Source organism: Rhinoraja longicauda, chromosome 26, assembly GCF_053455715.1.
Source record: "Rhinoraja longicauda isolate Sanriku21f chromosome 26, sRhiLon1.1, whole genome shotgun sequence".
NCBI lineage: Eukaryota > Metazoa > Chordata > Chondrichthyes > Rajiformes > Arhynchobatidae > Rhinoraja > Rhinoraja longicauda.
This window is the reverse complement of record NC_135978.1, coordinates 32,440,025-32,463,672: the sequence shown is the minus strand read 5'-3', so window position 1 is coordinate 32,463,672 and position 23,648 is coordinate 32,440,025. Positions and strand designations below refer to the sequence as shown.

The 23,648-nt window shown below is 46.4% G+C and overlaps 2 protein-coding genes across 4 annotated transcripts in view; one reads left to right on the top strand and one right to left on the bottom strand.

The window, feature by feature from the left end:
* The window catches only part of LOC144606241 (uncharacterized), a 68,083-nt gene extending 58,387 nt beyond the window's left edge, over nucleotides 1-9,696 (bottom strand). For all 3 annotated transcript variants that reach the window (XR_013548931.1, XM_078422150.1, XM_078422151.1), the window contains exons 1-2: nucleotides 9,623-9,696; nucleotides 1,506-1,644 (exon numbers count right to left, since the gene is read on the bottom strand). Coding sequence is in view for 2 of the 3 variants with exons in the window: in XM_078422150.1 (XP_078278276.1) it covers nucleotides 1,506-1,644; nucleotides 9,623-9,673 (190 nt within the window). In the remaining variant the exon portion in view is untranslated. The remainder of the gene's footprint in view (nucleotides 1-1,505; nucleotides 1,645-9,622) is intronic.
* Nucleotides 9,697-18,449: 8,753 nt separating this feature from the next.
* LOC144606264 (integrin alpha-E-like) overlaps nucleotides 18,450-23,648 on the top strand; it is a 124,802-nt gene continuing 119,603 nt past the window's right edge. The window contains exon 1 of the mRNA XM_078422189.1: nucleotides 18,450-18,640. Coding sequence (XP_078278315.1) covers nucleotides 18,601-18,640 — 40 coding nt within the window. The 5' untranslated portion in view covers nucleotides 18,450-18,600. The remainder of the gene's footprint in view (nucleotides 18,641-23,648) is intronic.

The window sequence follows — 23,648 nt, the reverse complement described above, 5'->3', positions numbered from 1 at the left end:
ACATCCCCAATCCTGGACTTTCCATTCGTCACTTTAATTTCCTGATTAGTTGCCTGATACAGTATCTTGTTGTGTTTTATGACTGTTGGGAGACCAATTTCCATCCTGGGATAAAGTTCTATTGTATTGCATCGTATCAGCATATCTTTGGATGTGGAACTACTGTAGGAATCCCAGGTGTACTTGAAGACTCCACACAGATATTACCCGAGGTTGAAATTAAACCAGGTCCCTGAAGCTGTGAGGTAGCGAGCCACTGGTCTTGGATCATATTTCTAAGAATGGAGAGAGCCAAATGTCTCTCTTTCCTCTCATATTCATCGTGATATCAGATATTATCTAGATTTTATTGTTATGATAATGTGAACTATACAACCATTGTGAATAGCTCTCTTCAATTTTAATTACGGCATTAAATAATACACAATTTTAATTACAATCCTTTAATTATTTTCTCCATTTTCTAAGAGTTCTGAATCAGCTTCACACTGTGAACTGGACTCTACAATTAAGAAGATGTATACATTATAAATGACTGTACTCAAACAGCTTCTTCCTCTCTACACCTGCACAACTGTTGGTGGAGATAGACTTTAACATTTAGGAAATTAGGGTGATGAAACCACAGGAAATGTAATACCCATCATAGAGTTATAGACTTAAAGAGTCATACAGCACAGAAACAGTCCCTTCGGCTTAACTCGTCCATGCCGACCAAGATGCCACATCTAAACTAGTCCCACCTGCCCGCGTTAGGCCCATATATCCCTCTAAACCTTTCCTAACCATATACCTGTCTGTATTTTAAATATCTTCATAGTACCTGCCTCAACTACTTCCTTTAGCAGCTCGTACCATATACCCACCACCCTCTGTGTTAAAAGGTTACCCCATAGGTTCCTATTAAATCTTTCCCCTTTCAGAAACCTATGTCTCCTGGTTTCCCTGCTCTGGATAAAAGACTGTGCATTTACTCTATCTATTCCCCTCATTATCTTATACACCTCTATATGATCACCCCTCATCCTCCTGCACTCCAACAAGTAAAGTCCTAGTTTGCCCAGTTGCCTAGTTTGCCCTTCATCTCAGGCCCTTGAGTCCTGGAATATCCTCATAAATCTTTTTGGAAGTCAAACCAATGTATACACCTTCTACACAGTGAATGACAGGGCTCGGAGGAGTGTTGTAAAGCAGAAGGATCAAGGAGTACAGGTCCAACCGCTACTTATAGCTAATACTCTCTAATCCAGAAAACCTTCTGGTGAACCTCTTCTGCATCCTCTCCAAAGCCTCTACCTTTCTACTGCCTGGGGAGTAGATGAAGGCAAAGACTTGCAGAGCAGTTACAATGTATTTAGATGAGCATTGGGCTACAGGACAGATGCTGGAAAATGTGATGTATTGAATCATGATGGCTGACAAGGACCACGGTGGGCTCAAGGGACAGTTTCCAAGCTGCATGACCCCATGACTGCCTACTTAATTTTCCTTTCACATAGCCTTACCTCCATTGATTGCTTTGGCAGCTTGGTCTACAAAAAGTGCTTTTTCAGATGTAGATAAATCAGTGAAGAAATCAACGTGTCCTTCCGCTAATTGCTGGAGCATAACATCAAACAGCTCTTTGCTATATTCCTGCCAAACCTACAAGAAAAAATATTCAAGAATAAACTCAGCGATAACCATTGTAGTATGACTACTGGTAAAACAAATTATACAATGTCCTCTTATTAGGAGTCAAGTTATATGGCAGAACCCTATTATGCTTGACAGGATATTGATGGCTGGTACCCTTTCAATGGAATATTGATAATTTATTGTAGTATTGATATCCTATTACTTTTCACGGCAATACTGATAATTGGTTCTTAAAGAAGGGTTGTTAAATAGTTGGTTATTAAAACATGGTCTCTGTTATGATGGGATTGATACATGGTTTAAGATGGTGTTTATACATGGTTTACTGGGGAAGTTGCAGTTTCATATCACAGGGTCATAATACCATCTCAAAATAACTGCAGATGCTGGTACAAATCGAAGGTATTTATTCACAAAATGCTGGAGTAACTCAGCAGGTCAGGCAGCATCTCGGGAATGAAGGAATGAGTGACGTTTCGGGTCGAGACCCGAAACGTTCCCCATTCCTTCTCTCCCGAGATGCTGCCTGACCTGCTGAGTTACTTCAGCATTTTGTGAATAAATGGTCCTCAAGGTATACTCATAATGCTGTTAGGGAGGAAATTCCAGAATTTTGACCCAGTAATGGAGAAGAAATGGTAATATATTTCCAAGTTGGGATAATATGTGGCTTGGAGTGAAATTCCCAGGTGATGGTGTTCCCATGCTTTTGCTGCCCTTGTCTTTCTAGCTGGTAGAGGTTGTCGGTTAGGAAAGTGTTGTTAAGAGTTTCTTGACTTGCTACAGTTGTGTACCAGTGGTAGAGTGAGTGAATGGTTCTGAATGGGGTCCCTATCAAGTGGGCTGCTATGTCCTGTGTTACATTGAGCTTCTTGACTGTTATTTAAGCTATACTCATCCAGGCAAGTAGAGAGCATTCCATCGTATCACTGATTTGAGTCTTGTAGATGATGGAACAGCTTTGGGGTGTTCGGAGGTGAGTAAGTTGCCACAGGATCACTGTTGTATCAATGGCTTGTTCTTCTTCAGAGGTATTGCCACACAATTCCCCATCACTGCGGTATTGACACAAGCTTTCCGATGACTGGTACATTATATCTTGGCTGCTCATCACTGGAGTCTTGATTCATGATTTCTAAAAACTTAACGACCAGAGCAGATTAGGCCACTCAGCCCCTCATACCTACTCTGCTATTCTATAAGTTACCATCTTTGACCTCAGCACACATACCCACTAATCTTGTATCCCTTGAATTTCCTAATATTCTAAAAGCCTATTGATCTGTGTTGACTGTGAACCCATAGCCCTTTTAGGCAGAGGATTCCAAAGATTGACCACCTTCTTCACATACTGTCCTGAATGGCCAGCACTTATTTTGAGATTGTGAATACTGGTTCAGACACCATTCAGGAGAAACATCAACTCTCCATCTGCCTTATCAAACCCTTTGAGAAGTTTGTTATGTTTACTTCTCCTAAACCTCAGAGCATGTAGGCCCAGCCTGCTTGATCTCTCCTCATATGACAAACCTGCCACCACAGGAATCAATCTGCCGAAACTTATTTTCAATCACTCCATCACAAATATATTCTTATTTACAGCGAGAACAATCTGCATACAATATTCCAGGTTTGCCTCACAGCACTTTTGAATAACTGGAGCAAGAGTGCATTCTTTTATTCAAACCCTCTATCAATAAAGGCCAGTGTATCATTTGCCTGCCAATTCCTGCATATTAACTGAGTCCATACGTCCTGAAGACCAGCATCTTTTAATCTTTCACAATTTAAAATAAAATCGTAATTACCATGGTACCAATACACAGGTCTTTGACATTTGTATTTTACTACATGGTACTTTGCCAACAAGATACTGATACCTTGATACCTCATTTCCTCTCTGGGATATTGAATTGATACCTATGTGTAGGAAGGAAAAGCAGATGCTGGTTTACACCGAAGACAGACACAAAATGCTGGTGTAACTCAGCGGGTCAGGCAGCATCTGTGGAGAAAAGGAATAGGTAACGTTTCAGGTCGAGACCCTTCTTCAGACTCTTCAGAAGAGTCTGAAGAGTCATCTATTCCTTTTCTTCAAAGATGCTGCCTGACCTGTTGAGTTAATCCAGCATTTTATGTCTATTATTGATACCTATACCTGATGCCCTCTCATGAGGGGGAGGGGAGTGTTAATGTACAGTTCTTTGTTGGTGGGGTATTAATAATGAATTCCCTCTCACTGAGGTTGAGTAGATAGGGTGGTAAAGAAGGCATCTGCATGCTTGCCTTCATCGGTCGGAACACTGGCTACCACAGCCACGTGTGTTTTCTCAGTGCTTGCCCTTGCCTCCATCTACCAAGGTGATTCCAGCTCTGGTTCCAGACATCCCAGTTTGGACCCAGTTTGGATTACAGGTATCAACATCTCATTCCGTGCCCTGCGTTGTACACTGGCTGCGATGTGCCGGCACCAGCAGGCCCTCACTCTGACTCTCCCGCAGCTCCGGGCCTCACTAACCCACACCTGCAATAGACCCCATCTGTACTTCATTCAACGCCAGATCCACGGCCTCAACAAACACTTCCTCGCCTATCTGGACTCTACCAAGGTTCATAAGCTTGCCCGCCTCGACAGGGCTCTCCACCGTCACTCCACGACTCAACCGCCCGCAGGCCCGGGGCTCCATCGCTGGACTACACCGCCTGCCCGAACACCGCAAGGCCGAGTTTGCCACCACGAGGAGCAGCACCATCCACCACCTCTCCGACCTTCACCGCCTTCCCGGCCGAAACCAGGTCTGGATCACCGAAACTGCTGCGGCCGCTGACTCTCACTGCCTCCCTGGGGCACGGCCGCCGCCGAGCTTTACTGTCTCCCTGGGGCCACTGATGCTGCTGCCGCCAACCCATATCTCTACTCCAGGCCCCCATGGGCCTCCACCAGTGACTCCGCTGACCCTCGCCTCTCCACCGCCCACCAGCGGGCCAGAGCCATCGCCTCACCGGAGTTCCAGGCTCAGCACCAGGTCCACAGCCTCCACGATGCAGACTCCAACACCACGTGGTCTGACGCTGCTGGGTCCTACGGCTACCTCCCCTCCTACAGGGAACCTCAGTGGTGATGGGTCTTCCCCTTCCCCCTCTTTGAACCAGCTTACCCCGACCACACCCCACCCGTACAATAGTCCTCACGCCCCTCTCTGAACACCCACCATCCCCCCCACCAGATCTCGACTTGGCCTTTGTCCACTCGCCGGCCCTCCTCTGACCCCAACCTCCACCCTTGTCTTGTCTTCACCATCCCCCCTGATCTCCCCCTTTCTGATACAGAACGGTTTGTCCACAGAGGCCTCACCTTCGTTCCCCTCCGCCCCACCTCAATGAGTTCCGGGTCCGCCACAACGCAGAGCTTTTTTTCCATCGCCTCCACCTCTGTGCCTTTTTCTATGGGAAGGAGTCCTCACCACACAGTGATGACCCCTTCTCCACCGGTCACCCTCCTCTTGGACTCCCCAGAACGGCCTTCTACCCTCTCTAGACCTCTTTATTTCTAACTGTCGGCGTGACATCAACCGTCTCAATTTTTCCACTCCCCTTACCTACTCCAACATCACCCTCTCTGAATGTACAGTCCTCCGCTCACTCTGCAGCAACCCCAACATTACCATCAAACCCACTGACAAGGGAGGTGCCAAGGCAGACTGGCGTGCTGAACTGTACCGGGCTGAGGCCAAGCGACAACTCTCAGACACCTCCTACTTATCCTTGGACCATGATCCCATAGATGAGCACCAGGCCTTAATCTCAAACACTATTACTGATTTCATCACTTCTGGCTGTCAGCCTTCCACAGCCTCCAACCTTATCATTTCCAAGCCCACACAGCCCGTTTTTACCTTTTCCCCAAAATCCACAAACACAACTGCCCTTGCAGAACTTTTCTCTGTTCATTGGTTCATTGTTTCTGCCTGCTCCCGTCCCACTGAAATGATTTCCACCTACCTCGACTCCATCCTATCTCCCCTGGTCCAATCTCTCCCGATCTATGTCCAAGACACCTCACATGCCCTTCGTCTCTTTAATGACTTCCGCTTTCCGAGCCCCCACTCCCTCATCTTTGCTCTGGACGTTCAGTCACTCTACACCTCCATCCCCACCAGGAAGGCCTTAAAGTCCTCCGTTTCTTCCTCCACCGCAGAACCAGCCAATTTCCCTCTACTATCACTACTCCGCATAGCAGAGCTGGTCCTCACCCTCAACAACTTCTCTTTTGACTCCTCCCACTTAAGTCCCACTTCCGCATGGGCCCCAGCTATCCCTGCCTCTTTTTGTAGGGTACGTTGAATAATCCCTGTTCAGGCGTACACTGGCCCTATCCCCGAATTCTATCTCTGTTAAATTGATGACTGCATCGGTGCTACCTCCTGCACCCACGCAGAACTCATCAACTTCACCACCAATTTTCATCTTGCATCAAATTTACTTGGACCATCTCCGACACCTTCCTCCCCTTTCTTGATCTCACAGTCTCCATCACAAGAAATAGACTACTGACTGACGTCTATTAAAACCCAACTGACTCCCACAACTATCTCGACTACACTTCTTTTCACCCTGCTTCCTGCAAAGACTCTATCCCCTACCACCAATTCCTTTGTCTACGCCGCATCTGCGCCCAAGATGAGGTGTTCCTTACTAGAACATCCGGGATGTCCTCATTCTTTAGGGAATGGGGGTTCCCCTCTCCCATCATAGATGAGGTCTTACTCGTGTCCCCTCGGTACCCCGCAGCTCCGCCCTTGCTCCCCCTAGTCGCAGCAGAGACAGAGTCCCCCTTGTCCTGACCTTCCACCCCATCAGCCGTCGCATGCAACACATAATCCTCCAAAATTTCCGCCACCTCCAATGGGATTCCACCACTAGGCACATTTTCCCATCTCCATCCCTTTCCGCCTTCCGCAGAGACCGTTCCCTCCGCAACTCCCTGGTTAACTCATCCCTTCCCACCCAAACCACCCCCTCCCCAGGTACCTTCCCCTGCAACTGCAGAAGTTGCAACACCTGTCCCTATACCTCCTCCCTCAACTCTGTCCAGGGACCCCAACAGTCCTTTCAGGTTAGGCAGAGGTTCACTTGCACCTCCTCCAACCACATCTACTGTAACCGTTGTTTAAGATGTGGACCCTTATACATCGCCGAAACCAAACACAGACTGGGCGATCGTTTTGCAGAACACCTTTGCTCAAGCCTCGTGAACCAACCTGATCTCCCGGTTGTTGGGACACTTTAATTCTCCTTCCCATTCCCATTCCCACACAGTCTGAAGAAGGGTCTCGACCCAAAACGTCACCCATTCCTTCTCTCCCGAGATGCTGCCTGACCTGCTGAGTTACTCCAGCATTTTGTGAATAAACCCACACAGACCTTTCTGTCCTCTGTCTCCTCCATTGTCAGAGTGAGGCTAAACGGAAATTGAAGGAACAGCATCTCATATTTCGCTTGGGCAACTTACAGCCCAGTGGTATGAATGTTGATTTCTCGCACTTCAGGTAGCCCTTGCATTCCCCCTCTCTCTCTATTCCCTCCCCCACCCAAGTTGCACTAGCTTCTTCACCCTGTAAGCTGTTTTCACCCTTCAAACAGCTTACAATGGCCAGTTTCCTTTATCATCGTTACTTTTTTGCATATCCTTCATTCATTGTTCTTTATCTCTTCACATCACCGTCTCTCGTTTTCCTTATCCCCAACCAGTCTGAAGAAGGGTCTCCACCTGAAACATCGCCCATTCCTTCTCTCCAGAGATGCTGCCTGTCCCGCTGAGTTACTTCAGCTTTTTGTGTCTATCTTCGGTTTAAACCAACATCTGCAGTTCCTTCTTACACATTGAATATAATAACTGACAATTCATGTATAAAGCACTGGTTAGGTTACATTTGGAGTATTGTATGCAGTTCTGGTTGCCACAGGAAGGATATGGAGGCTTTGAAGAGAGTGCAGCAAAAGGTTCACCAGAACAATCAGAGTACATTTGCTGTACGAAGAAGTTAGACAAATTTGGATTGTTTTCTCTTGAGCGTTAGAGGCTTATATGTTTTTATCTATCACACTTGTAATTATATATACCCTTATCTGGTCACTGATTTTTTTCACTCAAAGGGTGGTGGGTGTATGGAACAAACTGCCAGAGGAGGTGGTTGGGACTGGGACTATCCCAACATTTAAGAAACAGCTCGACAGGTACATGAATAGGGCAGGTTTGGGAGGATATGGACCAAACGTGGGCAGGTGGGATTAATGTAGCTGGACCAGGTTGGCCGATGTGGGCAAGTTGGGCCAAAGGGCCTGTTTCCACACTGTATCACTGTGACTTTATGTTCACCCCTCATCCTTCTCTGCTCCAAGTAAAACACACAACTTGAAATGTTAGTTCACCTTTTCTTTCCACAGATGTTGTCTGACCTGCTAAATGATTTTAGCATTGGGCAAGGGTGGAGATTGCTGGGATCATGACTGTGATTTTTGCATTTGTGCTATTTTATGATACCAGAAGATTGGAGGCAACTGCAGTCCAGTGAGCCTTACAACGTTGGTAAGGATATAGACCAACCTAGATATTAAATTTCAGTGATTCGTGTGCTAGGATACCCAGTTCCCTATGGACATCAACAATTTTCAACTTCCTATCACTTGAAAATGTTTCACATATTTTGTTAACCAAACATTTACCTTCGATCTTTTGAGAATATATTGAATTTTGGTGCATCCACCTTCACTGTAACCAAAGTTCAACATCAATGTGTAGAGTTGGCAAAAGTTTTTCTTAGTCATACAACCACTAGAGATTTGGCAATCCAAAAGCTAGGGTACTGTCCAATTCATCTCTATCCCATTGTGGACATTGGATTTTGACCACGGAACTGATGCGCTACAATGTTCAGAACTATATTCTGCACTGCCCTTTGCTCTTTCTATTGGACTTGATTGTATTTATGTATGGGGTATATCTGATCTGTTGGATAGCAGGCAAAAAAAAGCTTTTCACTGTACCCAGTATACATGACAATAATAAACTTAAACCTAAACCATAGAGTTACTGGAGAGGGAATAGCCGGGATACAGCAGTGTAAACTCATGCAGTTTGGTTTAGATTAGTTTAGTTTAGAGATACAGCGCGGAAACAGGCCCTTGGCATGGGCCCACCGAGTCTGTGCTGACCAGCGATCCTCGCACATCAACACTATTTTTCACACAGAGAATGGTGGATCTGTGGAATTCTCTGCCACAGAGGGTAGTTGAGGCCAGTTCATTGGCTATATTTAAGAGGGAGTTAGATGTGGCCCTTGTGGCTAAAGGGATCAGGGGGTATGGAGAGAAGGCAGGTACAGGCTACTGAGTTGGATGATCAGCCATGATCATATTGAATGGCGGTGCAGGCTCGAAGGGCCGAATGGCCTACTCCTGCACCTATTTTCTATGTTTCTATGTTTCTATCCTACACACACTCGGAACAATTTACAAAAGACAATGAACCTACAAATCTGTACGTCTTTGGAGCGTGGGAGGAAACCCCACACGGTCACAGGGAGACCGTGCAGACAGCGCCTGTAGTCAGGATCGAACCCGGGTCTCTGGCGCTGTGAGGCAGCAACTCTATCTACCGCTGCGACACCGAGTTATTCGAGTTACAAACAGTTGTCAGGAACTTGGAAAAGTCCTTCAGTTCAAGCCTTCAATCATTGCTCCTTCGGATCATAGTTTTCAATAAGATGCGTGGGTTCCTCTCTTCCCCACATAGTGCTGGAGTAAGTCGGCGGGCCAGGCCAGGCCGCGCCATGCCATGCCATGCCATGGCCGCTCCCTCACAACGCATGTATGAGCCAGGCGCACCTACAATGCGACAACCATTTCCCTTTATGTTCCTGGCTTTATACTTCGCAGCGTTATTGTACTCTACGTGCACTGCGTCGATGTAAGTGTCACTGACCTGGGAGAGGTGCACTTGTTCCCTCACCTCCGCCAGCCAGCTCGCCGCCATTTGCCGTCCCGAAGTGCGTGTGTTGGCGGGGATCGGTTGCCATGGTGACAAATGGCGGCGGAGGGGGAGGGGGGGGGGGAGGAGAGACGTGGAGGGGGGAAGTGGAGGGGGGAAGTGGAGGGGGGAAGTGGAGGGGGGAAGTGGAGGGGGGAAGTGGAGGGGGGAAGTGGAGGGGGGAAGTGGAGGGGGGAAGTGGAGGGGGGAAGTCAAGTCAATTTTATTTGTATAGCACATTTAAAAACAACCCACGTTGACCAAAGTGCTGTACATCTGATTAGGAAAAAAAAAGAAACATACAGTGGAGGGGGGAAGTGGAGGGGGGAAGTGGAGGGGGAAATTGAGGGGGAGGTTGAGGGGGAAGGGAGTGTTGAGGGGAAAGGGAGCGTTGCTGGGAGGGGGGCGTTGAGGGGGAGGGGGGCTTTGAGGGGAGGGGGTCGTTGAGGGGGAGGGGGTCGTTGAGGGGGAGGGGGTCGTTGAGGGGGAGGGGGGCATTGAGGGGAGGGGTTGAGGGGGAAGGGGGGCGTTGAGGGGGAGGGGGCGTTGAGGGGGAGGGGGAGGGGGCGTTGAGGGGAGGGGAGCGTTGAGGGGGAGGCGTTGAGGGGGAAGGGGGGCGTTGAGGGGGAGGGGGACGTTGCTGGGAGGGGAGCGTTGAAGGGGAGGGGGGCGTTGAGGGGGAGGGGGGCATTGAGGGGGAGAGGGGCGTTGAGGGGGAAGGGGGGCGTTGAGGGGGAAGGGGGGCGTTGAGGGGGAGGGGGCGTTGCGGGGGAGGGGGCATTGAGGGGGAGGGGGGCGTTGAGGGGGAGGGGGGCGTTGAGAGGGAGGGGGAGGGGGCGTTGAGAGGGAGGGGGAGGCGTTGAAGGGGAGGGGGCGTTGAGGGGGAGGGGGCGTTGCGGGGGAGGGGGCGTTGAGAGGGAGGGGGAGGCGTTGAGGGGGAGAGGGGCGCTGCTGGGAGGGAGGCGTTGAAGGGGAGGGGGAGGCGTTGAGGGGGAGGGGGCGTTGCTGGGAGGGGGCGTTGAGGGGGAAGGGGGGCGTTGAGGGGGAGGGGGGCGTTGAGGGGGAGGGGGCGTTGAGGGGGAGGGGGCATTGAGGGGAGAGGGGCGTTGAGGGGGAAGGGGCGTTGAGGGGGAGGGGGTCGTTGCGGGGGGGAGGCGTTGAGTGGAGGGGGCATTGAGGAGGAGGGAGCATTGAGGGGGAGGGGGGCATTGAGGGGGAGGGAGCGTTGAGGGGGAGGGGGGCGTTGAGGGGGAGGGGGGCGTTGAGGGGAGGCGGCGTTGAGGGGGAAGGGGGGCGTTGAGGGGGAGGGGGCGTTGAGGGGGAGAGGGGCGTTGAGGGGGAGAGGGGCGTTGCTGGGAGGGGGTGTTGAGGTGGAGGGGGACGTTAAGGGGGAGGGGGGCGTTGCACGGAGGGGGGCGTTGAGGGGGAGGAGGGAGTTGAGGGGGAGAGGGGAATTGAGGGGGAGGGGAGGTGTTGAGGGGGAGAGGGGCATTGAGGGGGAGGGGGCGCATTGAGGGGGAGAGGGGCGTTGCTGGGAGGGGGCGTTGAGGTGGAGGGGGACGTTGAGGGGGAGGGGGGCGTTGCACGGAGGGGGGCGTTGAGGGGGAGGAGGGAGTTGAGGGGGAGAGGGGAATTGAGGGGGGGGGAGGTGTTGAGGGGAGAGGGGCATTGAGGGGCAGGGGGCGCGTTGAGGGGAGGGGGCACGTTGAGGGGGGAGTGTTGAGGGGAGGGGGAGCGTTGAGGATGGGCATTGAGGGGTAGTGATGGCATTGGGGGAAGGGGAGGGAGGACGTTGAGGGGAGGGAGTGCGTTGAGGGGAGGAGGGAGCGCATTGAGGGGGGGAGGGAGTGCATTGAGGGTGGGGGGAGGGCGCGCGTTGAGGGGTGGGAGTGCGTGGGTTTTCTCCGGGTGCTCCAGTTTCCTCCCAAATACCAAAGACGTGCAGGTTTGTAGGTTCATTGGCTTTGGTATAATTGTAAATTGTCCCTAGTGTGTGTAGGATAGTGTTAGTGTGCAAGGATCGCAGGTCGGCGTGGACTCGGTGAGCCGAAGGGCCTGTTTCTGTGCTGTATCTCTAAACTAACCTAAACTACTTGGATTTTCATAAGGCCTTTAATAATAGCCAATAGTGCTTTGCTTGTCACATATGCAACTGCACTGTAAATTTATATTTTCATATATTACCCATTTTGCGCCATTATTCAAAGTCCAAAGTCCAGTCAGCCCGCCACTCGATGTACTGAGTGTCCCGCGATGTCCCGTGAACCAACATCCCTCTCCTCTCCTCGCCCGGTAAGTGGTAAGGTTCCACTTGTGAGGTTGCTAAACAAGAGAGGAGCTCCTGGTATTAGGGGCAAGGTACTAGCATAGATAATAACACTGGTGCCCAAGAAACATAAGGTGCCTCATTGAATGGTAGCACTAGCGCCCATGGTGATGAAGTGCTTTAAGAGGCTTTGAGTTTTGACATATCAAGTCCTATTTTAGCAAGGACCTGGACCCACTACAGGTCCTACTGACACGGTAGATCAACAGGAGGCACATTTTCACTGGCTCTCCACTCTGCACTGGACCACTTGGACAATAAGCACACTGTCAGGCTTTTCAACAACTGCAGCTCCATGTTCAACACCATCATTCCTTCCAACCTTGTTGCTATGATAAATATAAAGAATATAAAGAATGCTGTTACATGATGTTACATACTGATCATGGGTTCAAAATGATTATTGAGTGATTGGGTGTTTATTGTAGTTAATGATTGTGAGTAAACAATAACTACAACTATTTTTGTTCTTTTTACTTTTATTGGCTGGAAGGCTAACTGGGGTATTCTTTAAGTTCTATTTATTTTAATAAGACACAAGCATTTTATTCTTAGAATTATTGCCAATAAATGTTTACAGTAATTAAGCTATTTGCAGAAGTCAGTGTTTGAACCTCTTCCTTCTAATTTGAGCAAAGAAAATGGGAGATGCTGAGTACATGGTGCAGACTAGGTGGGCTGAAGGGCCTGTTTCCATACTGTATCTCTAAACTAAAATGTCTTTGAAAAAATGTTGTAATATTATCTGCTCCAACTACCTCATCTGGCAGCTCATTCCATCTCCAAAGACGTACAGGTATGTAGGTTAATTGGCTGGGTAAAATGTAAAAATTGTCCCTAGTGGGTGTAGGATAGTGTTAATGTACGGGGATCGCTGGGCGGCACGGACTTGGAGGGCCGAAAAGGCCTGTTTCCGGCTGTATATATATGATATGATATGATATGATACCCACCACCCTCTGTGTGAAAAAGTTGTCTTAGCTTCCTATTAAATCTTTCCCCTCTCACCTTAATTCTATATTATCTGGTTCTCGATTCCTTTGGGTAAAAGGCTTGGTGCATTCACCCTATGCCCCTCTTTATTTTATACACCTCTATAACATCACCCCTCAGCCTCCTGCACTCCAAGGAATAAAGTCCTAGCCTGCCCACAAGTCCTCATTAATCTTCTCTGTACCCTTTGTAGCTTGACAACATCTTCCTATAACTTAGTGACCAAAATTTGAACTCCAAATGTGGCTTCACCAGAATGTTATACAACTGTAACATAACATCCTACTTCTGTGTTCGATATCCTGGCTGATGAAGGTCGTTGTATCATAAAGCCTTCTTGACCTATCGTTGTATCATAAAGCCTATCTACCTGTGATGCCACTTTCAGGGAACTATGTATCTGTACTCCTGGATCCCTTTGCTCGACAACACTCCCCAGGGTCCTGCCATTCATATATTTCTCCCTGGTAAAAATACATGAGAAATATTCATTGAAGACCTTTCTCATCTCCGGAGGCTCCACACAATAATATGTATTTTCATTTCTGAGTGAGCTCTATTCTCACCCCTGTTACCCTTTTCCCCCTGAATGTACGTATAAAATGTTGTTAGATTCTCCTTAATCTTATCTACCAGAGCTATCTCATCCTCCTGATTTCCTTTATATGGGCGGCACAATGCTGCAGCGGTAGAGTTGCTGCCTTACAGCGCCGGAAATCTGGGTTAGATCCTGACTATGGGTGCTGTTTGTGTGGAGTTTGCACGTTGCATGGAGTCAGATAGAGCTCTAGGGGCTAGCGGAATCAAGGGATATGGGGCGAAGGCGGGCACGGGTTACTGATTGTGGATGATCAGCCATTATCACAATGAATGGCGGTGCTGGCTCGAAGGGCCAAATGGCCTCCTCCTGCACCTATTTTCTATGTTTCTATGTTCTCCCTGTGACCATGAGGGCGTTCTTTGGGTGCTCCGTTTGTCTCCAGGCCATGTTGGTCGGTGTGGAAAAGTTGGGACGAAGGGCCTGCTTCCACACTGTATGACTATGACTCTATATATGCTTCTCAATCTCTTAAACTCTCCCAGGGTTACACTTGATTCCAGCTCCCTATATCTGAACACGCCTCCCTTTTCCTGACCAATGCTTCAATTCCTGCTGTCATCCAGGGTTCCTTACTTACCCCGACCTTAGTCTTCAATTTAACAAGAACATGCATACCTTGATCACTCACTATTACACTGTTAAAAGCATCTCATTTTCTGGTTGCAACTTTGCCCGCAAACAACCTACTGCAAACAATTTTTGCAAGTTCCTGTTTAATACCATCAAAGTTGGCCTTGCCCCTGTTTTGAATTTGTGGTCCAGCCTTGTCCGTATAAGTATTTAAATTCTAGTTATAACTGTGGTCACTGGTCCCAAAAGGCTCGCCCATTGACACTTCAGTTACTTGGGCTCGTTCAATGACATTTCAGATAAGGTAATGAAGAAGGCACATGTATGATACTTGCCTTTGTTAGTTGTGGTACAGCATATAAGTGCAGGAAAGTTCAAGTAGAACCAAAAAAATATTGCTGAGGCCACAGTTAAAGTATTTTGTGCATTATGATCACAAGGGAAGACTATGAGAATTGTTTCTGCCGATTAGAATTATCTGATCAGAGGGCTCGCAGGCATTGCATAAACCACACTGCCCTCAACGACACTTTAAATCTTATCCTTCAAATATTCAACCAAATTAGTCAGACAGGATTTCCTTTTGCCAAAGCCAAGCAGAAAAATCCCATATAATCATTGCCTCTGCAAATGCAGATTAAGTACGTTCCTCTTTTTTTCCAAACTAAGCACTTTCCACCCATCTTAGACTCAAAGCCCTGTAATTACTTGGCTTTTCCTTGCCAGCCTATTGAACACAAGTACAATATTTTCTGTTCTCCAATCATCAGACATCTTTTTTGTGGTCAGAGACGATGTTAAAATTTATATCAGGATCACAGTTATTGCCTCCTTACATCTCATAGAAACTATATATATATATATATATATACTATGAACCGGTCCTGCTGAGCCGGATGGTCACATCGCACAGTGATCCGGCACAGATCTACTTGAACTTTATTCTGTTTTAAAACTGTTACAATTTGTTTCATTGGGTTGTTTAAATTAATACTGACTAGCTAATTAATTTATTGCATCGTATGGGAGGCGCATTCCCAATCTCGTTGTACCCCTGTACAATGACAATAAAGATATATTGTATTGTATTGTATTGGAATACATCTCATCATGCCCTGTGAATTATCCACCATTTGAGCCTGCTAATACATCTGTTTGAACCTTTTTGAGGTCACAGGAAACCCTCTTTTTAGCCGACTGACTCTGGTGGACTGACCTCACGTCCACACCACCCCCGGTTTGTGCTGCATTCCCTGCCCCTTGCAATGCCTGAAGCACGTCTCACCAGGCCTTGGGATTCATCCACCTTTTTAGCCTGCTACGACTTCTATTATAGGGATGCAGTGGTAGAGTTGCTGCCTTCAGCATCAGAGACCCGGGTTCGATCCTGACTATGAGTACTGTCTGTACAGAGTTTGTACGTTCTCCCCGTGACCTGCATGGGTTTTCTCCGGGAGCTCCGGTTTCCTCCCACACTCCAAAGGTGCAGAGGTTTGTAGGTTAATTGGCTTGGTAAAATTATAAATTGTCCCTACAGGGATGGTGTTAGTGTGCGGGTCTCCCTGGTCAGCAAGGACTTGGTGGGCCGAGGGGCCTATTTGTGCGCTATATTTCTAATCTAAACTATAGACCTTTTTTGGTAGTAATTAGTTCTTGAATCCACTATCCCAGTGTCTAAATTCCCCCAAAATTAAAACTTCCTCTCCAAAGCGGATACAGATGATAAACATTCATTTAAGATCTAGTGGAAAACATGCCCCTCAGGTCCTTTTAAAATCTTTCTCTCTCACCTTTAACCTAAGCCCTTTAGTTTTAGATGACCCAACCATGGGGAAATGACTGTAGCTGTGTTTTTCTCTGCCTCTCATGATTTTATAAACCTTTGTAAGGTCACCCTTCAGTCAGCCTCCTCCAGGGATTAAAAACCCAGACGAACCAGTCTCTCCTTCGAATGCAAACTCTCCAGTCCTGCTAACATTCTCATAAATTTTTCTTGCACTCTTTCCAGTTCAATGGCATCATTCTTTTGGCAGGGTGACCAGAATCGCACACAGTGCAAACAAATGTGACCTGACCAACATCTTCTTCAGCTGCTTCGTTTGGTCCCAACTCCTGTACACAGCACCCTGTCAGTGAAGGCTTGAGTCAAATGACTTCATCACCACTCCGTCTATCTATGTCCCACCTTTCATGGATCTAAGTACCTGCCTGTCTGTTCTACAACCAGGGCCCTAATATCTACTGTGTAAGTCCTGCCCTCGTTTGTCTGACCAAAATGCAACACCTCACATTTCTTTGAATTATACTCTGCCTGCCATTCATCGGTCCACTGGCTCAGTTGATCAACATTCCATTTAACCGTTTTCACTGTGCACTTAGTGTCATTCACAAGCTTATTATCCGTGCCACCTACATTCAATTCCAAATCTTTAATATTATACGTTAAAAAGCAGGACCTCGAATGGTAACCCCTTGGATTACTCCCAATGCCACATGCCAGTGAGGGCAGGAAAAGAAGGATAGGCTATATGAAAGGTTCCAGCATGGTTTAGGAGTTGGTGCAGGTTTTTGGACCATTGGGATCTCTTCTGGGGAAGAGGGGTCCTGTACCAGAGGGACGGGTTGCACCTGAACTGGAGGGGAACCGATATCCTGGGAGGGAGATTTACTTGTGCTCTCTGGGTGGATTTAAACTAGATTGGCAAGGGGGAAGGCCCCAGAGCTGAAAGGAGGTGGATGAGTTGGGGGCAAATATTGTAGTCAGCAATATTTTCAGCGGGACAGGCAGGTGCACGGCAACGAGAGAGAAAAGACCAGTGGATTAAACAGCATTAAACAGGTAAAGTGGACGATCCCAAGACATGGATTGAATTGAGGAACTGGGATATTATAGACATAACAAGAATCTGGATGAAAGAAGGGCCGGAATGACAACTCATTATCTAATTTTAAAAGCCTCCCTTGTCCTTTTCCACGTTCTTGTTCAACCTCCCACACAAACCGCCCCCTCCCCAGGTACCTTGCCCTGCAACCGCAGGAGATGTAACACCTGTCCCTATACCCCATACTTCAATTCTATCTAGGGACCTCGACAGTCCTTTCAGGTGAGGCAGAGGTTCACTTGCACCTCTTCCCACCTCATCTACTGTATCCGCTGTTCCAGGTGTGGACTCCTGTATATCTGCGAGACCAAGCGCAGACTGGGCGATCATTTCGCTGAACACCTCCGCTCAGTCCGCCTTGGCCCACGCAATCTACCAGTTGCCAAACAATTTAACTCCCATTCCCACACTGACCTTTCTGCCCTGGGCCTCCTCCCTTGTTACACGCACATTGGGGGAACAGCATCTCATATTTCCTTTGGGCAGCTTACAACCCAGCGGTATGAATATTGATTGATCTAATTCATGTAACCCTTGCATCCCCTTCCCCACCATAGTCGGAGTACTAGTTTCACTGTCGTCCTGTTGAGTTCACAGTTTTTATAGCTCGTTATCACCTCCCCACAATAGGCAATGTACCGTTGTGCGCTCCTCCTTTCAATGGTCAGTGTAAGAAAATAACTGCAGATGCTGGTACAAATCGAAGGTATTTATTTCACAAAATGCTGGAGTAACTCAGCAGGTCAAGCAGCATCTCGGGAGAGAAGGATTGGGTGACGTTTCGGGTTGAGACCCTTCTTCAATGGTCATTGTTGCTTTTAGAATATCTTTCATTCCCCGCTCACTCTCAGTCTGAAGAAGGGTCTCGACCCGAAACATCACCCATTCCTTCTCTCCAGAGATGCTGCCTGACCCGCTGAGATACTCCAGCATTTTGTGTCTATCTTTGGTATAAACTAGCATCTGCAGTCCCTCCTACACACCGTACTGTTCTGTGTTCTAACATGATATAGGAAAGGAAGTCACGCTGCAAATGCTTTCGTTTTTGAAAACTTGGGTTTGATTTTCAAGCACCGTTTTTTTCCGTCGTTAGGTTCATTTGGTGAATTTTTTCACCTTTAAATTAAAAAAAAAAAAGAAATGTCATAGTTTTCTGACATTTATTTTGAATAAAAAACAGGTGAATTTTTAAACATGGTTTCATAATAAAGATTGTAAGGCTTTAGAGAGTACATGTTCCATAATTTGATTTTACTGACGGTAGTTCTCAATGCTGCAAACAATGGCCATTGATAGTTAACGTGAAACTGCATCTGCGCAGGATGTTTGAGGTACAAATGATCACCACATCCTTCAAGCACCCTAGCTTGAAACGTGTGGTTTTGACACAGCTCAGTCGACATTGCAAAAACGGAATAAAACCCTCGTGGGTAGAACATGTGTGTTCATTTGCAATCTTTCCGACCCGTGCTTCCATACTTGAAAAATACACGGTCTCATTGGTGATCGCTGCACGGAATTACTATCCTTTGTCAGTACTGCAGACTTTATTGATCCTGAAATGAAGAGAATGATAGCAACGCTATTCTTCTTGCTCTTTGGTAGGTATGTTTTAAAAACATTTTGTGAACATGAAAAAACCCGACAGAGGTTGGAAATCTGAAATAGAAATGCTGAAATCCCCGGCAAGGCCGGCAGCATCTGTGAAATGAGAAACAGTTAACAGAGAGGGGGATTTCTACGGTCGAGGAAGAAACGGAGGGCTTCGAGACCATCCTTGTGGGGGATGGAAGTGTAGAGTGACTGGACATCCATGGTGAAAATGAGGGAGTGGGGGCCTGGGAACCGGAAGTTATCCAGGAGATGGAGAGCGTGTGAGGTGTCTTGGACGTAGGTGGGGAGGGATTTGACCAGGGGGGATAGGATGGAGTCGAGGTAGGTAGAGATTGGTCGAGGAAGAAACGGAGGGCTGAGTTACTCCAGCATTTTGTGAATAAAACAGTTAACAGAGGTGCACGGTCTTCAACCTGGAACATTAATTCTGTTTTCCTGCACACATGCCGGCTTGACCTTCTGATTGTCATAGTATTTTCTGTTTATACTTTATATTTAAATTTCTTTGCATGGCTGAAAAAAACGTGGCAAACTTTATTTCAGAATGGATGTATTTGAGGACAGGTTTACTGTGTGGTATTAATCCTGAACTTTATTGACTGATCGAGCAAGGCAATTATGAGCGTGTTAGCAAAGAATGTAACATTGGATTTTTAAATGAAGATATTAACTTGAAAGATTGTGATTTTAAATATTGCGTACCAAAAATGTAAGACTTTCCGCAAATATATAATTTTGGGAGTTTTCTGCAAACGAGATCTTACGGCTGAGGAATACCACAGAGCGTATGCTGTGGTTGTAAAACGGTGTAAAGCTATAACATTGCTGCCATCAAGGTTATACTTGCAATATGTTAGCTCTCATTGCTGTGCAATAACTTGCTGTCTTGATTGCACTGTACACTGCCTCGACCGTATTGTAATTGTTTTGTCTATATTGTATTAGAGGTCAGTTTGTTTAATTCAGTAGATTAGGTTTAGCTTGTTATGGATAAAGGTTTATCATTTGTACTGTCTGCTGTGTGTGATTGCATCATCTGGACTGCTTTAATTTCGCTGTACTTTGTGTAGTGACAATAAAGGTTAAACAAACAAACAAAAACAAACAAATATGTTGAGTGGAATTTTACAGAATTGCCTGCAAAACTAACCTAAGTCATCCATTCCTGTAGAAATGAAAAAATGCAGGTAGAAATGTGTGGTAGAATTTTTATCTATCCAGTCTATTCTCCCTAAGCATTCGTCAAATGACTCTGAAACTAATGGAATTACTTTTCAGAAGAGGAACTCATTCACTCCTATTTTAAAGCTGGTTGGGCTGTTGCTTCACAGCGCCAGACTCGGGTTTGATCTTGGGTGCTGTCTGTGTGGAATGTGCCTGTTCTCCCTGTGACCATGTGGGTTTCGTCCATGTGCTCCAGTTTCCCCCCACACTCACAAGGACCTGCCGGTTTGTAGATTAATTGGCTCAGTTAAAAAAAAGCTCCTAATGTGTAGCAAGTGGGTGAGAAAGTGGGATAACATGGAACTGGTGTGAATGGATCGGTGGTCGGTGTGGACTTAGTGTTCCTATGCTTCATCTCTAAACTAAGTGTTACTTTGCTTTTCTGGAACATGACGTATTGGCTGTTATTATTATGATTATATTATTCACCAACTAAAACATAGTATCCAACTTTCCTGTCTTTTTCTCACACTTTTTGAACTTCAGCCCGTAAATCTCATGTTTAGCAAGAGAGCTATGCTGGTTTCACGTTCTCCATACCTGTGGGAAGTTTTGTTATTAATTCTTTCCTCTTCCTGTAGAAAGTAAATTCTCTAGCCTAATCACAACCCGGGCAAGACAGTGTGTAGAGCTATGGAATGGGATCCAAAGATTGGGATCATTACAAAAAGCAAGTAGAGCCTCTCGGTGAAATGTTTTCTTTCTGTTCCAGAGCGATAATTTTACAGCAATAGACTAAACCAATATAACAAATAGAGTTAGTAGTTTAGAGATACAGTGCCGAAACAGGCCCTTCGGCCCACAGAGTCCGCGCCAACCAGCAATACCCGCACACTAAAACTATCCTACTCACACACTCAGGCCAATTTACAATGATACCAAATTATATCAACTTACAATTAGCCAAACCAAGTCACGGGAAGAACGTCCAAACTCCGTACAAACAGCACCCTGAGTCAGGATTGAACCTGGGTCTCTGGCACTGTAAGGCAGCAACTCTACCGTTGTGCCACCCTGCCATTATAGCAATAGGCCATTTGTGCTGAAGATATGATGAGGCCACCAGTTGTGATGCCTTTATTCAACAACAGGTTATTATTCCAGGCTGATGAGCGAAACATCAGTAGCAGGGAATTGGGAAAGTAGGGATTATACAAAGATCTTCAGTATGGCTACGATCTTTGGTATGGCTATGTTGGGGGATAACCTGGCAGGAAATTTAGTCCTAATAAATTAGGGCATGCATTTGATTAAATTTTTTGAAGAGGTAATAAAATGCACAGATGTATTACGTTTCTGGAAAATTATCCCGGTCATGATTTTCCATAATGTGAAGCTACATTGCCTGTGAATGGAGGATATAAAAAATAATAAATGACACGATGTTTGTGAGAACAAATGATTATTCTTTTAGTGGATATATGTACCATTTCTATGGTTTTATAGGTTAATTGGCCTCTGCAAATTTCCCCTGTTGTGTAGAGAGTGGATGAGAAAGTGGGATAACATAGAACAGGTGATCGATGGGAATGGTGGTGCACTGAAGGGCTTGTTTCCACGCTGGTTCTCTAAACCAAATTAAACTTTATGCAATGTGTAACCTTTAAATATATACTTTTATACAACGATCAGTCTGAAGAAGGGACTCGACCTGAAACATCACTCATTCCTTTTCTCCAGAGATACTGCCCGTCCCGCTGAGTTACTCCAGCATTTTGTGTCTATCTTCGGTTTAGGTTAGGACACAGCTTGAGTATCGTATACTGTTCACGTTGCCACACTTGAGAAGTATGTAATTGGACTGGAGAGGATACAGAGGATATTCAGCAGGAATGGAGATGGAGCAGTTACATTATGAGGAGAGAATAGACAGACTGGGTTTATTTTGGTTTGAGTGGAGGGGACCTGATTAAGAAATGCAGAATTATGAAGTGCATATTCTCCATGACAAATCTTTTTCACTCTGAGACTGGTAGCAATCTGGCATGCAATGTGAGGGGGAGATGGATGTGGGGATAGAGGCTCCCACAACATTTAGCAAGTATATGAGCACAGTGGTGCAGTGGCAGAGACCCGGGTTAGATCCTGACTATGGGTAGTATCTGTAAGGAGGTTGTACGTTCTCCCTGTGACCTGAGTGAGTGTTCCCTGGGAGCTCTTTCAGTATCATTATCATCATTCAATGATTTCATTCTCTGAAATTACCTGTCTGCTTTCACCTGAGAAATAGACTACAGAGTACCAGGACATCAACAGAGAATAACATGTATTTATGCAAAACAAAAACTACTAAATATATGTTATTTGTTATATGTTATATATGTATAATATGTTATATATGGTAGGATGGCACAGTGGCATAGTGGTAGAGCTACTGCCTTATAGCGCCAGAGACCCTGGTTCGATCCTGACTACGGGTGCTTGTCTGTACATAGTACGTACGTTCTCCCCATGACTTGCGTGGGTTTTCTCCATGATCTTCGGTTTCCTCCCACACTCCAAAGACGTACAGGTTTGTAGGTTAATTGGCTTGGTATAATAATAATAACAATAATATATTCCTTTATTCGTCCTACACCGGGGAAATTTACAGTGTTACAGCAGCAAAGTGGATAGCAAGAGATCATTCATTATAAATAAAAGATACATAAATTGTCATCAGTTTTCTGTGTGATTGTAAATTGTATAATTATAAATTGTCCCTAGTGTGTGTGGGATAGTGTTAGTACGTGGGGATCGCTGGTTAGCGCGTACTCGGTGGGCCGAAGTGCCTGTTTCTGCGCTGCATCTCTAAACTAAACTAAACTAAACTTGGATTGCCAAGGCTGCTTGCCAAGTTGTTGTTACATTGAATCGACATGGGCCGTTTCACTTCCTAAAGTACTTCTCATATATAGAATGTGGAACAGTACAGCACAGGAACAGGCCCAGTGGCCCATAATATCTCCATCAAACATGAAGCCAAATTAAACAGATCCCTTCTGCCTCCATACATCTCCATTCACCTCATATTCATGTGCCTTTCTAAAAGCCACTATTGTATCTTCCACAATAGGACTCCAGGACTCACCACTCTTTATGTAAACAAAAAGTGGTCCCGCATATCTTAGAGTCATAGGTGATACAGTGTGAAAACAGGCCCTTCGGCCCAACTTGCCCACACCGGCCAACAATGTCCCAGCTCACTAGTCCCACTTGCCTGCGCTTGGTCCATATCCCTCCAAACCTGTCCTATTCATGTACCTGTCTGACTGTTTCTTAAACGAGATAGTCCCACCGCAACTACCTCCTCAGGCAGCTTGTTCCATACACCCATCACCCTTTGTGTAAAAAAGTTATCCCTCAGATTCCTATTAAATCTTTTCCCCTTCACCTTGAACCTATGTCCTCTGTTCCTCGGTTCCCCTACTCTGAGCAAGAGACTGTGCATCTGCCCGATCTATTCCTCTCATGAATTTGTACACCTCTGTAAGATCACCCCTCATCCTCCTGCGCTCCATGGAATAGAGACCCAGCCTACTCAACCTCTCCCTATAGCTTACACCCTCTAGTCCTGGCAACATCCTCGTAAATCTTTTCTGAACCCTTTCAAGCTTGACAATATCTTTCCTATAACATGGTGCCCAGAACTGAACACAATATTCGAAAAATGCAGTCTCACCAACATCTTATACAACTGCAACATGACCTCCCAACCTCAATACTCAATACTCTGACTGATGAAGGCCGAAGTGCCAAAAGCCTTTTTGACCACCTTATCTACTTGGCACT